This window comes from Phyllostomus discolor, chromosome 3 (genome assembly GCF_004126475.2).
Source record: "Phyllostomus discolor isolate MPI-MPIP mPhyDis1 chromosome 3, mPhyDis1.pri.v3, whole genome shotgun sequence".
Taxonomy (NCBI): Eukaryota; Metazoa; Chordata; class Mammalia; order Chiroptera; family Phyllostomidae; genus Phyllostomus; species Phyllostomus discolor.
This window is the reverse complement of record NC_040905.2, coordinates 50,609,897-50,626,208: the sequence shown is the minus strand read 5'-3', so window position 1 is coordinate 50,626,208 and position 16,312 is coordinate 50,609,897. Positions and strand designations below refer to the sequence as shown.

General features: G+C 39.9%; 1 protein-coding gene across 1 annotated transcript in view; it reads left to right on the top strand.

The window, feature by feature from the left end:
- Positions 1 to 16,312, top strand: part of ACOT12 (acyl-CoA thioesterase 12) — a 40,856-nt gene that overhangs the window by 660 nt on the left and 23,884 nt on the right. The window contains exons 2-5 of the mRNA XM_028529489.2: positions 5,276 to 5,345; positions 9,890 to 9,950; positions 12,435 to 12,536; positions 15,692 to 15,827. Coding sequence (XP_028385290.1) covers positions 5,276 to 5,345; positions 9,890 to 9,950; positions 12,435 to 12,536; positions 15,692 to 15,827 — 369 coding nt within the window. The remainder of the gene's footprint in view (positions 1 to 5,275; positions 5,346 to 9,889; positions 9,951 to 12,434; positions 12,537 to 15,691; positions 15,828 to 16,312) is intronic.

Below are 16,312 nucleotides of genomic sequence, written 5' to 3'. Positions count from 1 at the left end.
TCACACTGCAAACGGAAAGGTCACTGGTCAGTCCGGGTCAGGGCAGGGCACATGGCTGGGCTGCGGCCCTGGTCCCGGTAGAGAGGCAGCTGATGATGTTTCTCTCACACGTTGATGTTTCTCTCCCTCTCTTTCTCCCTCCCTTCCCTTCTCTCTAAAATAAATAAATAAAACCCTTTTCAAAAATAAAAGGAACGGAATGAACCTATTACATATTTTTATTGAAAAATTACTATATTCTCAACAGTAACAAAAAAAATGTACTTAAAGGAGCGGTATTGGTTACATTTCTGCAAATCTCTTAAATGTCTGGTTAGATAGAGAATTACTTCTCTTACCTGTTTCTGCATTCAGTGTGTTGCCTACCACACACTTATTTAGTCTCCGCTCAGGTCCTCTGCACCTGACTTCGACTTTGCCATTATACTCTTCTCTTGGCCCTTCCCATGCATTGTATCTCAGCGTAAATATCATTTCCTTAGAGGCATCTTTTCCAATCACACTTACATTTGCACCCTTTTATCAATTTCATTGCAATGCTTTTGCCAGCTTATGCTGTCAAGGTAAGAAACGTCCAAACAAACCTGTACAGAATAAATATTTACAAGAGTTTATTTGAGCCAAACTGACAACACATGCCAGAAGCGAGATTTCAAATGCTTCAGACAGTAACAGTTTTGCAGCTTCTTTTATGCATTGGAATTTAAAGAGGGGATGAAAGGAAGGTGGGAGAAAGCAAGGCAGGGATTGGATTTCAGGATAGTTACGATTATGTGTTCTCTTGAGAGTTAATACTCCCTTCAAGGGATATTACTTCTGGAATCTCAAAGGTGTGTTAGCCTTAGATGCACAGGAACAATGGTTGTGCATCTCATGGTTTTTAGACAGGGTTGGCTTAAAATCTTTCACTAATGAAATTACATACCTGGGGCATGAAATGCCCAGTTAGAAGTTTAGGATGAGATCATCCTGTGAGATTACTTTCCATAGAACTCATTTTTTTCATTCATGATACTACCTAGCACTGTCTGTAATTATTTTGTATGTTAATCTGTTCACCTGTTAACTTCCTGCCTTGCCAATTAGCGTGTAAACTAAAGCTAGTTCCCATGCTAGGAAGCACCGAATGAAAACTTCCTGATGATATGGATGGATAGATAGATGGACGGATGGTTCCAGGAATAAAAATCTCATTTCTGAAAGGAAGACTTTGCTTAGACTCAGCAAATGTACCTTTTCAAGAAAAATATGTTAAGATAAAATATTAGAGCTGGAAGGAACTTTAAAGATCATGTGTCCTGGACCCTTAAGTTATAGAGGGCAAAAGTAAATTCAGATGATTACAAAACTCTGCTTTCCTCAATGAGTGTTAATAGAGTTTCTAATCCCCTGTGTGTTAACCACCTGCAAAATTTAGTCGTACATCTGATGCCAATCTGTTTGTTTTTGTTTTCTGTTTGTTGTTAGGTTTGTTTTGTTTCTTTCTTAATAGTTTTTTTATCAGGATTTGAGGTGGGTTATAATAACATAATGGGAACATGAATATAAAATTAATCCACATGAAGGAGAAGCAAGTATAGAAATCATTGAGGTTGCTAATAATGATGCCTGTTGCCAAGGCAACTGAATACATTATATGAATGTTGAAGTAACTTTTTTATTGTTGTTCAATTACAGTTGTCCCAATTTTTCCCTTTTGTTCTCCCCTGCCCCCACCCCTGCTCTGTCTGTCAGCCCCCACCCTGTTGTCCATCGTCAGGGGTCCTTTATACATATTCCTCGACTAGACCCTTCCCCTTCTCTCCCCTGTTGTCCCTCTCCCCCTCCCCCCTGGTCACTGCCAGTTTGTTCCATGTCTCTGGTTCTATTTTGCCCACTTGTTTGCTTTGTGGTGACTTTCAAGTTACCTCACTTAGTGCCCCTGTCCTGTAATGGAGAAACAGTTGCCCTCCTGCAATTGTCACAAAAATCTCTGTGGTATTACGTCTTTGGAAACTCAGACAATGGGATAATTCCATTGATCACCAATTACCCTGGACCTTCACAGTTATGTTACTAACAATGCAGTATTAAAGAAACCTTTACGATAAAGTTGGTCTGGAAACATGGAGATGCCTGTGTGAAACACTGCATGTGGGGAAGACGCACCACATAGGCAAGGGATGTTATTTAGCCAGGGTGTAACTAAATCCGAAGCAGAGCAGTGCTCCGTCACGCTGCTCCACTTTACACAAAAGGAGTAACACAAAAACTAGGTTTTCTGGCATTTTCTCAACCAGAGTTTCTTCTTGAACAGCACTTGTGTATAGGACAGCACTATGACAAACAATGGTGACAGTCGGCCCCAGGACATGCCCAGAAGACATTCCCAAATGCCTTCTCAATAATTTAAAGGAAGATTAAACCCATTCACTATCATTTTGGCATAAGACCTCATCTGTCATCGGCTTCACTATTCTTGTAGCTCTTTAAGCCTAGAGGCTTGAAGCCATTTTGAGTCATTCTTCACCCTCCATATCCATTTCTTATTTTGAAATATCCCAGACTCACTTTTCCCTCCCTATTTCACTTACGAGTCTTTTCCAGGGTTCGTTCACTCTCTCAAGAATGACACCCAATCCATCCAGTTGTGCAAGTCATACATCTGGCAGTCATCCATCCTTGGTACCTCTTGCCTTGCTTCCCCCTCCACATATTCAACCTGTGAACCATGTCCTGTCAATGTCACAGGAAGGAAATCTCTCATCCCAACCACTTTGCTATGCCTGCACCGCCACCACCCAGCCTAAGCCTTCCAGGTCTGGCTCCTTAGTTACCCTCATAAAATCCATGTTTTCTTCAGAGCACTTAATTAATTTTGCTATTTTTTGTTCATTTAATTAATCCCTGGCTCTTCCACTAGACTCCATGAGAACAGAGATCATGACTGTTTTATATTTTTAGCACCTTACATTGAGGCTGGCATAGCACAGTTGTTCAATTAGTTAAAGGAATAAATGAAGGGACCACAATTTGTAGCAATCATCATTCTACACCTGGATCACAACCACGTAACCAGTCTGCTAATTTTCCTCTCAGTCTCCCCAGGGAATCAGAAATAGTTTTAGAGTGTGTCCACTTTTACTGGCATACAGTATGAACAACCATCAAAATCAGGAGCCAGAACAAGTTGGTGCTATTGAATTCACTTCTGATATACTTGTAAAAAGAAAACAGTCACATGTAATTACATGTAAAAATGTGGCCCTATATTGGTTTCTTATATTTTTATTTTCCTTTTCAGTTTAATGGGCCTTGAAATTCTGTGATCTTTGCCATGGCTACTAAGACCCTGAAGCCCCCACTTAGCCCAGTACCTCTCTAGGGAGCATTCCTTGGGTGGTCTTTTCTGAGTTCCTGTTGCTTCTGTGGTTAAAAACCCCTGTCTGGAACAATGTATTTAATCTTTCCAAGCCTAAAGTTCCTCATCCGTAAATGGAACTAACAACTGTACCAACCTCGTGAACTGGACATTCATAAATTCTTAGCTCAAGGCCTGGCCAGTAATAAATGCTTAACAAATGGTAACTATTATTATAATTATGTTTCTTTTTGGTCCCTAGTGCCATCTAATATAGTAATACATATACATAGTAGGTACCCAATATATACAATAAAAATGTACTCTTTTATTGGTTATTGTACTTTAATTACCATCTAAATCATTCAAAATTGGTAACTCATGTGGGTGCACATGGTAACACTTTATTAACAAGAATAGATTGATAAGCTTAACATCCCATTCCCTTGTGCCAGGTAACTGGAATGAATGTCTGTTAGGCATCCTTTAGTCAATGTTCTACAGCGTATATCTGCAAGGCTCCGTTAGTTCCCTGGAAATCTTAAGCACTAAAAGGTTGCTGACTGTGGCTGGATCTCCGCCACTGGGGAGACTTCTTAAAAGATAGGACTGACTCAGCTCAGTCTCCAGAAGTCAGTGGGGACTCGACAGATGTCTGAGACACAGAGTTAAATTGATCTTACCTTAAGTGCAGGGCGGGGAAAACTGTGACTACACAAAACACAGTTTATTCTTGTATTCTTATTTATTAGTTATGATATTATTTATTTATTTTACAACTCTAAGCCTACTTTTGCTCACTCCTGGATTTCTACAGTCTGATACCTTTACACATTCCTCCTCTTACTAAACTTTATAGCTGGGAAACCCATGCCACTGTCTCCCTCACTCACAGAGTTCTGCTGGGGTTCCTTTTCTGGTAACACTTTTCCAGCCAGTAAAACCAGAATGTTCTGTTTTCTACAGAATTGGATTATAGGGAGGAGTATTTTAAATACTTGCTCTCCAGAAGATTTTCTTACCTCTCTTTACCTGGGAATATATATTGCAGTTAGAGAAATCCAGTACACACAAAGAGTACCAATTCAGTATAATTTACTGTTTCTTTTTCATGACATGGCATTAGGAGCGAAGTCTCCTAAACTAAGATGGGGTTAAAAGTTCTTAAAATGCAAATGAAGCCCTGTTTGGGTTTTAACTGACTATTCCTCAAAATCAAATTCTGGCAGAAGCATATGTCAACATTTTTCCCAAAGAGAATAAAATCTGATATTTTTATATAAAGTACTTGTAAAACCAACAATCAAAATATCTCAACAAATTAAATGCAGACATGGGACATGGAAATAAGTGGAGCTCCACCCTAATCTCTCTCCACCCTAATCAATACTCTCCTCCTCCAACATAATTAGTGCATAATGAACTCGGTAATAAGAAATACTAAATGTTGACTCAATACCTGCTGTGTTTCTCTGATGTCCAGATTTGGGGTTTTGATCTCAGGGTCTCCCTCATTGTTCAGTGCTTACAATGGCTAAGTGGCTTAAATATATTCAGTGACTGGTTGTGTGAGATAATGGATACAATTTTGATGCATTGTTTTTAAAACAAAAGGAAGACAGTACCTAACAAAACACTTCAGGTTGGCACCAACTTACTAAAATTGCTAGTTGAATAACTAGATAGGCTGGGTACTGGTATTAAACTTCAAATCAAAGATGATGTAAATTAAAATGTAGAAGAAGTTACAGTAATTTCCATGCAATAGAAATACAACTGTTATGAATCAGATCATTCAGAGCGTGGCCACGGTGGTCTTTTATTGAATGAAAAGATGAATTACTAAAATAAAGCCACTTAAGTTTTCTTCCTTTTTCCCATGCTGAGATATTCAAACATTATTAATACTGCATGTTTTTACCTGTTTTTTTGAAGCTGAGAAACATGCTGGGGTTTCCTGTGTTACAGCCTCAGTGGATGACATACAATTTGAGGAGACAGCTAGGTGAGTGGAATTGCTGTTTCTCACCTTTCACCTGAGTGTATTGGTTTATTTGCAACACATAAGCTTGTTCATTTTAAGTCAGTAACCTGTTCATTAATAAAGTAAATAACATTCAACCCAAAGTAAATCAGTAAAGAAATTTGCAGGACCTACTTTTTTTTATCCTCACCTGAGAACATGCTTATTGATCTTTAGAGAGGGAGGCAGAGAGAGAGAGAGAGAGAAACATAGATGCGAAGTAAAAGCATCAATTGGTTGCCTCTCATACACACCCTGACCAGGGACTAAAACAGCAACCCAGGCGTGTACCCTGACTGGGAATTGAACTTGTGAACTTTTTGGTTTATGGGACAGTACTCCAACCAACTGAGCCACCAGGCCAGGACTGCAGGACCTACTATTAATAAACATTCTTAACTATAGATTCAGTTCTGAATGTGTGGAGAAATAGCTCTCAGTATTACATGCATTCAAATAATGTCAAACAGACATTGTCAAATAGACTTTCCTCTGGTATGAGCAGTAGAAACGGGAAAAGGACTTCACAAGATGAGGTGCATATAAGAGCCTATGCATCTAGTGGAAAGGAGCAGGGAACACTCGGGAAAACCCAGTCTGCAGAGGAATGGTAGCCCCCCTAGGGACTGTGGTTGGGTAGCAGAAGGCTTTGAATGCCATGCTGTGAAATTAGTTTTATTTCACTGAGATTTTAGTCATTTCATTATTTGGATTCAGGGTCAGGAGTTTGGTTGGGTGGAGTGTTCCCCTACTTTTAAAGTCAGGGCAGAGTTCACAAAAGAAACAAAGAAAAGTGGCAGAAACTTTCCTTCCTCAGAGTCTGACAGGCAGGGAGATGTCAGACTTTAGTCTACCTGAGTACAAAGCACTGCAGTAGCTTTGAAGAGGGACTCCAGCTCCGCTTGATGCCATGACTGTAAATCTTTGCTAGAAACCTTACCAAACAGATCTGGGAGGTCTGGGAAGTCTAGGGGAAACCCATTTAAGGAAAAAGAAAATTAGTTTGGATTTGCATGTGCTAAATATGGGGAATACGGTACATTAGGTAACATCTGTGGACGCAGCTAACGCTGAGCCTAGTACAGCCTCCGTGACTATTGCTGAATCTGCTGAGAGAAGTGGCTCTGAGAATGTGGCTCTGAGAATATGGCTCTGAGTATCAAGAATGAGGCCCAGGAAAAGTCATCTCTATAAAGATGATAAGATTACGGAAGAAAAGGGTGAAGTGAAAAGAAAATAGGACAAAGGACAGAAATTTAGTAGATGTTTACATTTAGAGGGCAGATGAGGGAGGAGAACTCAGTAGAGGAAATTGAGAATGAGATGAGTTTTTTGGAAACCAAGGCAAGAAGAGAAAGTTTCCTGAAGAAAGAGCTCGGTTAGGTGAATGGATCTGGCTGTCAGGAAGGGACTGGGGAGAGATCGGGAGTGAGATGTGGAGGCAACGGCTAGATTGCAGTGGCTGAGAAGTGAGTGGGGGATGAAAGGCCCCAACTGCTACACCTGGGGAAACCCTAGTCTTTGAAGACCCATCTCAAATGTCTCCTCTTTGTGGCTTCTTAACTGACTGTTCAAATTAGTCATTTCTTCTGGGTGCCTTTGCAATACTTGAGCCTTTTTTTTTTTCCAAAAAAATCACACAGCAGGCACTTCATCTGTGGACAACCGGTGTCCTGAGGGAGGTCTCCTTGATGTCATTAACTGTGTGTCTTGAGATCTTAGCTTAATGCCTACTGAGCTTACTGAGGTCATAACTCAGTAAACATTTGTTAAATATATTAGAAAAAGAAAAGATTATTTTAGGAAGTTTGAATATAGAGGGAAACAGAAAAGTCCTGTGATAGAATAGGATTGAGAGAAGGATTTTAGAAAGGATAAGCATTTTCACAGACTGATAAGGAGTCAGGGACAGGTGGGAGAGTCAGGATACAAAGGAGGAAAGGGGGGACTAAGCCAGCCGATGGTGGGATGAAGGGGGCAGGTGAAGGAAGGGGCCTGGAAGAGATCTTTCTTCCTCTGTAACAGACGAGTGAGGGGAACAGTGAGAATATAGTTCAACTTTGAAAGTAAGGGAGAAAAATTGAGGAGGCTTCTATAGGGTAGACCCTTACCGTCCACTTGGGTTAAGGAATCAGAGGTGGCTGAGAGCCCTGAACAGCTTTGGGCTACATGACTAGAATCCCAGTAATGGTGAGGAGTGAATGAATGGACCACCTAGCAGCACCGAGGGCCCCTGGAAACCTAGTGAGGCTGATCAACTCTAGGACCTGCTTGTTTGTATGTTTATTCACTTATTTGTTAACATTTTATTTTATTTGTCTAGTGTTCTTTTTTTCTCCTGTTTTTATTGTTGTGCAATTACAGTTGTCCCCATTTCACCCATTACTCTCCCCTGCCCTACCCACCCCCATCTCCCACATTCAATCCTTCCCCTTCCCCATTGTCCCTGTCCATGGGTCCTTTATATATGTTGCTTGATGACCCTTCCCCTTCTTTGCCCCATTACCCTCTCCCCACTCCCCCCTGGTTACTGTTAGTTTGTTTATTTCCATGTCTCTGGTTCTATTTTGCTCATTTGTTTTGTTGATTAGGTTGCACTTATAGGTGAGATCATACAGTATTTGTCTTTCACCACCTGGCTTATTTGACTTAGCATAATGCTCTCCAGTTCCATCCATGCTTTCACAAAGGGTAGGAGTTCCTTCTTCCTTTCTGTTGTGTAGTATTCCATTGTGTAAATGTACCAGTTATTTGTTATCTAATATTTTAAAATAAAGATCAGTTGTATAGATTTGTGTTTTTTTAATTTCTCTTAAGGCAACAGCTACAATATTGTCGAACTATCTGTTGCAAATTTAGAACTTGTTTGGCACATAGTCTTTGCCAAGGCCCTCTTCTGTTTAAATGTAGGTAGTCAGCTAACATATGTGTGGTTCAGAATGATTGACATCTGTTTTTAGTGCTGTTTTTTTCTGTTATCGTTATCCTGAATTTTTCATGCATAAGCATAAGGTGAAACTCCTCTATGGCACATGCATTTAACTAAATCATTAAGTATAAAATGAGGTGTGCTAGGATTGTTAGCATGGGTTCTTGGTATTAATAAAGGAAGGGAACAAATCAAATCAAATATTAAGCTTAAGCTGGGAAGGTGAGTCAGATATTGGGCCTGCTTCACTAGGAAGTTACAGCATCCCATCAAGCTTGATTTACTAGGAAGCCATACCATTTACAGGCTCATTCACACATATTCCAGGAGACCAAAGCATCCTTTGCCTTTAAGACTTAATCCTTGAAGTGGGCAGAAAAAAAACCTCCCCAGGAAACTTCAGGCTTGGTGCCAGATTATGGCTGGGGGCAGGGGATTGGGGGGAGTCAAGAGCAGGGAGGGAAATTTCTCTACTTTGGAGCTAGTAGTCAACATGGTGCAGGGGCAGATAAGAACATGAGCAGGAGAAACCAGATGACACAGCAGAAATTTTTGGCCGTGTACAATGGAAGCCAAGATGGTGCAGTGTAGGGAACCAGTTTGCTTTAAATCTGGCAAATGTGACTCAGCTCTGTATGGAAAACCTACAGGAGCAATGTGGTGGGCAGGAGCCAGACCCTCAAACTGGGTTTCAGGCCTAGAAAATGCATACTGAACTGTTTCGGCTTGCTCTTGCTAAAACTCCCTCACCCTGGTCTGAAACAGTAAATGTTTATTGTCTGTCTTCAAGGTAATTTCCAAGGCCTGTGTGAATTTTCCCAAGGATGGAGCTAATCAGCTCGCCACCTTTCCCTTCTGCATTTGTTATTTTCATTTCCTTGATTGTACCTAAAATGAAGACAACAATATTCTATGTAATAGATAATAAGTCCTTCTTTGATGTAAGACCTAAGAAAAACAATAAAAGCCTTTCCAAGCAAGGGTCAGTGTGCTCTCCCCTTGAGACAATAGCCAAGGCGCTCTCCACTTGAGAGAAGTGGCTGCAGGACTCTCATCTTAAGAGAGTACCATACCTTCCCTTTTTCTCCACAGGACTGCTGTGGCCTGTGCATTTGTTTTCGTCTTCAGTCACAACACACAGACTCTGCTGGCCAGAGTCTGCCACAGTGTAGGGGTAGGTGCTTCAACTTTGAGGCAAACCCGCAGTAGAAGCCAAAAAGGCAAGATGAAGGGGAGGAGCCAAGCCTGAGAAAAGGACTGGATTGGATGAGGGCACAGAAACCTAGAAGGTCTAGGAAAGAGATTGATTAGGAGGAGGGCCCAACACAAGCCAGGGAAAAAGCAGGAAGTAGATTGGATGGTTTCAGTGATAGCTTGCTCATTACTGAGAACCAAGAAAACATATGTAAGATTATTAGGAATCTCTAGAGACTGCCTGCCCTCTATATCCTGGGTATATTTATTTGTGGGTATATTATTTTCCTTTACCCCCATAAATCTTACCACACATATGCTTTTGAAATTCTTTTCTTGCAACACTGCAAAAATCCCATTTTCATTGGTAACAGCATTACTGAGATTTTTTTTTTTTTACTAGAGTTGGACAAGTTATAACCATCAAAGCAAAAGTTACTAGAGCATTCAGCACAAGCATGGAGGTAAGAGACGCCTTTCTTTACTTCTGTCTGTTGGTGCTAATATGAAATTAGAAAATGTATATCACATAATACCAACTTAAAAACTTACAATATAAAACTATGAATACAGTACAATAATTTTATGTGCATGTATATGCATGTGTGTTATATTTTATATATGAAAATAATATACATTTTATATTTCACATATATATATCATGTATATGTAACTAAGAAAATTCACCTAAATGTTAGCAATTATTAGTCTGAGTGGTGAGATTATTATTATTGATAATTCCTCTGGATAGATTCTAGTTTTATCATTTATTGATTTTTGTATCTACTAACTTTTCCATGGTCAATATATATCTTTCTATATTAGAAAAAAGTTCTGTTTCTAACTTTGTAGGACAAAATTTAAATAACAGTATTGCTTAAAAATAAATTAAAATGCTGGTTTCATTCAAAGACCAAACAAAAAGAAATGGTGATGTGTATAACTGAATTTTGTTTAAGTATATTTTAAATATATTGGTAATGCTATTACAGTTGTCCCATTTTTTTCTCCCCTTTATTCTCCTATCCCCTGCACCCACCCTCACACCCACATTCCCCTTCCTTAGTTCATGTCCATGGGACATACATATAAATTTTTTGGCTTCTCCATTTCCCATACTATTCTTAACTTACCCCTGTCTTTTATGCTTCTTATTCACTATCTTTTCCCTCCATTCTCTCCCCTTCCCTCCCCACTGATAACCCTCCATGTGTCTCCATTTCTGTGAGTCTGTTCCTATTCTAGTTGTTTGCTTCATTTGTTTTTGTTTTTGTTTAGATTCAGTTGTTGATAGTTGTTAGTTTGTTATCATTTTACTGTTCATATTTTTTACCTTCTTTTTCTTAGATAAGTCCCTTTAACACTTCATATAATAAGGGCTTGGTGATGATGAACTTCTTTAACTTGATCTTATCTGGGAAGCACTTTATCTGCCCTTCCATTCTAAATGATAGCTTTGTTGGATAGAGTAATTTTGGATGTAGGTCCTTGCTTTTCATGACTTTGAATACTTCTTTCCAGCCCCTTCTTGCCTGCAAGGTTTCTTTTGAGAAATCAGGGGAGAGTCTTATGGGAACTCTTTTGTAAGTAACGGTCCCCTTTTCTCTTCCTGTTTTTAAGATTCTCTCCTTATCTTTAATCTTGGGTAATGTAATTATGATGTGCCTTGGTGTGTGTTTCCTTGGATCCAACTTCTTTGAGACTCTCTGAGCTTCCTGGGCTTTCGGGAAGTCTATTTCCTTCACCAGATTGGGGAAATTCTCTATTATTTTTTTCAAAACAGTTTTCACTTTCTTGCTCTTCCTCTTCTCCTTGTGGCAGCCCTATGATTAGGATATTGGAATGTTTAAGGTGGAGGTTCCTAAGCCTCTCTTTATTTATTTATTTATGTATTTATTTATTTATGGGTTTTTGTTTGTTCATTTGTTTGTTTTTTATTTCTTGTTTCTTCCTTCTGTTCTGGTTGAAAGTTTATTTCTTCCTTCTGGTCCAACCCATTGATTTGAATACCAACTTCCTTCCCTTCACTGTTGGTTCCCTGTGTATTTTTCTTTATTTCACTTTGCCTAGCCTTCACTTCTTCCTGTGTTCTGTGACTATACTCAACCATTTCTGTGAGCATCCTGATTACCAGTGTTACGAACTCTGCATCTGACAGGTTGGCTATCTCTTCATCGCTTAATTCTATTTTTGGAGTTTTGATGTGTTCTTTCATTTGGGCCATATTTCTTTGTTTTGGCACTCCTGATATGTTGTAAGAGGCAAAGCCTTAGGTATTAACAGGGCGGGACACCCACATCATTGTGCTGTGGCGCTGTATGTGAGGTAGGAGCCAGAGAGGGAACAATGCCGCTTGCTAGGCTCTCGCCCTTCTTTTAGTCACTTCCCCCTCTACCCACAAGCAATTTGGGCCCTTCTGGTACTAATTCCTGGGTGGGTGTGTTTGTGTATGTTCCAGGACCCCATGGGTCTCTCCAATGAACTCTCCTGTGAGGCTGGGAGTTTCTCCCACCACAGCAATCCCCACAAGTTTTTACAGTCAGTGGTTTGGAGGCTTTCTTTTCCTGTACTGAAACCCTACATTGTGTGGTCCCTCACTCCTCAGTTGTTCCTCTCAGTTTATCTGCACGCAAATGTGGGACCACCAGCCACAACTTTGCTATGCATCCTCTCTGCCTGGCTGCCGTCTTAGCCCTTCTACCAGTGCAATGAATGTTTCTTTAATTCCTTGGTTGTTGGACTTCCATACAGTTCAATTTTCTGGCAGTCCTGGTTATTTTAAGTTTTTAAATTTGTTGTGGTCCTTGTTTTGGTTGTGTGAGGAGGCAAAGTGTGTCTACCTATGCCTCTATCTTAGCCAGAAGTCGCATAACTGAATTTTGAATGCCACAATCTCATCTGTTATCAGGACAGCTAAAAGTGTATTTATTTATTTTCTTTTCATTTAGATCAGCATCAAGGTCACTGTACAGGACATGCTCACTGGCACAGAGAAGCTTCTTAGTGTGGCCTTCTGTACATTTGTAGCCAAGTCAGTTGGGAATGAAAAGGTAAATTTTTTGTGTGAAGGATATATTAACAATTGAATCAGAATGATTATTGAAAAATGGACATTCAACTTACCATGGAAAATTCTTTCCCGAGATTTGTTATTCATCAATATTCATCATGAAAGTTATCATTGTGTGGTAATGTCATAGTGTTAAGTAATTTAGAGAAAAGACAATGTAGCCAGTTTGTGAAAGAAGACAAAAATATTGTGCTTTAAATGATCTAAAAGTCATATCAGTCTCTCAAAAATATTGCTTACTGTCTTAGTTCTTTTTTGGGGGGTTATATAACTCTGAATTGAGTTTAAAAAAATTTTTTTAAAGCAAGAGCAATTTAGTAAGCAGTTGCATGTTATGGTCCAATTGTTTTTTATACCTGAAGGAAGAATGTCAAAGTTGCTGAGTTACTGAAGTTTAAAAATAAGCTTCAGGGCATATGGGGTAAAAACACCCTGAAAAGAAACACATCAGCCTGATGTACAATATGTGTCCAGTAGGCTTGCCTGGCCATTGGCCCAGAACAGCTTGCCCACAGTCTTCTGGAGAGTTATCATTATAATTTCTTGGCTTTCCTTTTTAGGGTCAGTGTGCCTCAGGGAGGGTCCCAATTTAGTCTAAGTATTTTTAAATGTAATAATTCGATTTAGAATTTAAACCTTTCACTGCAAGGATTGCTTCAGAGGCGGGCACAGTGTCTTCTCCTAGCTCCACTTTGGAGTGACAGGCAGTACTTCTCACTCTGCCAATGTGTTCTTCTCAGACTGCCTCAAACTTAAGAGGTGAGACAACACAATGCTTTCACTGTACTCATTAGAAATAACAACAAAGCTGCACTCACCAGATATGCCTCACTTGAGCAAGGAGGCACAGAGATGGGCCAGGCTGAGCTCACCCACCATGGTGCCTGGGGAGCAGACATCCCTGCAGAGATCTGTCCACTGGGACTCTTCCCCTACTCTCTACCCAGATTAAAGAGGCCATAGCAAATTCGCATTGCCCAAAGGCATTGTTTTTCAAGCTGAAGTTCACATAAGCTATTATGTTACTTAAAATATAGCTTTCTGGGTCGTATCCCAGACCTACTTAATTAGAATCACTCGTATGAGAACTTGAAATCTGTACTTTGACAAAGTATCCCAGGGACCCTGTGTTCACTGAAATGTAAGATATTGAGATAGATGTTGCCAACCACTGTTTTCCCTGGAGTCCTCATAAATCTCCAGGCTCTTGGGAATGAGAGCATATGGCGGTGGGGGCAGAGTTCCCAGATCTGAGAGCAAGTGACAGAAAGGAGACCACCTCACCATCCTCTTCCTTCATATGAAGGGGAAAAAAGGGGCCATCAATTTCCCTCCAGCTTTAGACTTCTTACTCCAACTTCAGGGACTCATGGAATAAGAATGTAGTAGTTACACTACAGTTCAGTCTCTGCTGAGACTGAAGAACTGTTTTTCTGAAAGCATTTCTGGGAAGTCAGGGACCTTATGGTGCTGCCAAGAGTGGTTGTGGGCTCAGATAACCTTTAATGTAAAGCACAGTTTCCTAGACTAACTTATTTTCCACTTGGTAGCATTCTTGTTCAATCGAACCAGCTTGTTCAGCTGAACATTCTTGTTCAGCACATCATAAAGAGAGCCATGAAAAATCAGTGGTTTGGTTTGAAGAGATAGGCCTACCTGGATCTCTGTCCAAAGTTAGTTTATTACAGGTCAGGATGGGCAATGATTAACTGGGTTTAATTCAACAATTGCACAGGCCAGATCACTGAAGGACTCACAAGACTCCACAGGGTCTGCTCATGCAAAGTCCACCCAAGCTACCAGGAGGCTGTACAGCAGGAGAAAGAACTTGTAGGATGTTTGGTCCCTTTCAAAGCATCCACTAGGAGAGACATTTGGTCCATGCCAAAAGCTCCTTAATATTTGTGCCATGACCAGCTCGGCTTCTGAGGCAAGAAGGGTTATTATTGGCAATACAGCTACTACACAATTATTGGACTAATAAAACATGAAAGTATTTTCAATTTATTAACTCTGTAAACCAAAAGTCTAAAAACCATTATAGGCTCTTTGAACCCAGGGGCATTTTCTAAGCGTGGCTGTTTTGGACAAGACCAAACCTCAAGGACCTTTTGGCAGGAACCAGATATCTCCATGGATGTTTTGGACAAGACTGCATGTCCACTAATGGAGAAGGAAATCACAGACAAACATCAGAGACGTTTAAGACTGTCAGGCATTGCTCTCAGGCTTCGCTTCAGTCACACAGTACACACTTTATCTACAGATTGGAAAACCGAGGTATTAGTTTGCCAGGTGTGACTCCCCTGGTTGCACAACTAAAAGAAGGCTGTGTAAGCAGTTAAGCCAGTGCAAACTATTAGTCTATACATTCCTCATTAGACAAGGCAGTCCTTGGGGCATTTTACACTTAAGGCAGCATATTATAAATCACTGGTTAGTTCACCCTTATCTTGGCCAAGGCTTAGCACCAGCCTTTGGCATCCTGGAAATAAGCATGGAGCTACCCCAGTCCAGCTGCAGGGTGCCTCTTCCTGATACGCACAGGTCAGCGGGCAGGCTTTGCTTAAGGAGTTCGATCCCTCAGGTCTAATGCATCATATTTTCAGGTTCCTAGGGGTTGTTTAAAGCTTGATTCTGACACATTGATTCTTTCAGTTTGCTTATGTGTTGTTTATCATGTGATGAAATTTCCAAATTGGGAGTATCTCTTGGTACATGATAGGTTACTCTAGAACATCTTTATGCTGTCCTTTTGATGTCTTAATTTTAGAAAATGCAGAAAAAATTCTGGGTAAGAATTCAGTGGCATCAGAAATATATCTCCCCATTCATTAATTTGAAGAATTCCTTATTTTCTATTCTGTTGAAAATTTTAATAATCGAAGAAAATTAATATTTGAAAAACTGTTTAAATCACATATCATGTACAAAGAAATAATAGTCTATATTGATTTTTTAAGTTTAAAGGTATTTTAAGGAAAAATTTTAGTTAAAATTAAATGTGTGTGAAAACACCCATAGATAGTTTACTTACTTCGAGTTAGGAAACAATGTAGCATATTATCTTTTGTTTTTGCAAAATTCATGTTGTGCTTTTACAAGGCAATGAAAGATATTTTTTTTTTTCTCTAGATTCATTTAAAACCAGTCACACTTCTAACTGAACAAGACCATGTAGAACATAATCTGGCTTCTGAGAGGAGAAAAGTTCGATTACAACATGAAGATACCCTTAAAAACCTGATGAAAGAAAATAGCAAGTATGATGGTCAGTAAATCTACTTATAGGAACTTTAATTATATTATTATGATAGGTGAAGAGGTCCTTTCTAAGATCACGCTTATTGTCCCCCTATTATTACAGTCCAGTCCCGGTGATGCTAGAGATCTTTCCCAACAAACCTAGTAGCTGAAGAAAGAAGGGGCTGGCCATCTAGGACAGAACGGCTGACACATAAAACCTCTTCGAATCTGGGGATCTCCAGTGGCAGAGATGTGAAAGAAGGGCAGTGGGGACCAGGCAGTCGCTGTTAGTCAGTGTGTGCTCAGTAATGACAGGTGAATGAAGGAATGGCAACACTATATGTTGATCTGATGTTTCACAGTTTACCAAGCAGTTTCTCACCTGTTATTTCATATGAGCTGCTTATAATCTCAACAGAGGAGGAAACTGAAACTCTGACTAGTGAGAACCTAGCTAGAGATTACGGCGGATATGAATGGAAGCGATAAGATTCTACTCCTATTGCTCTT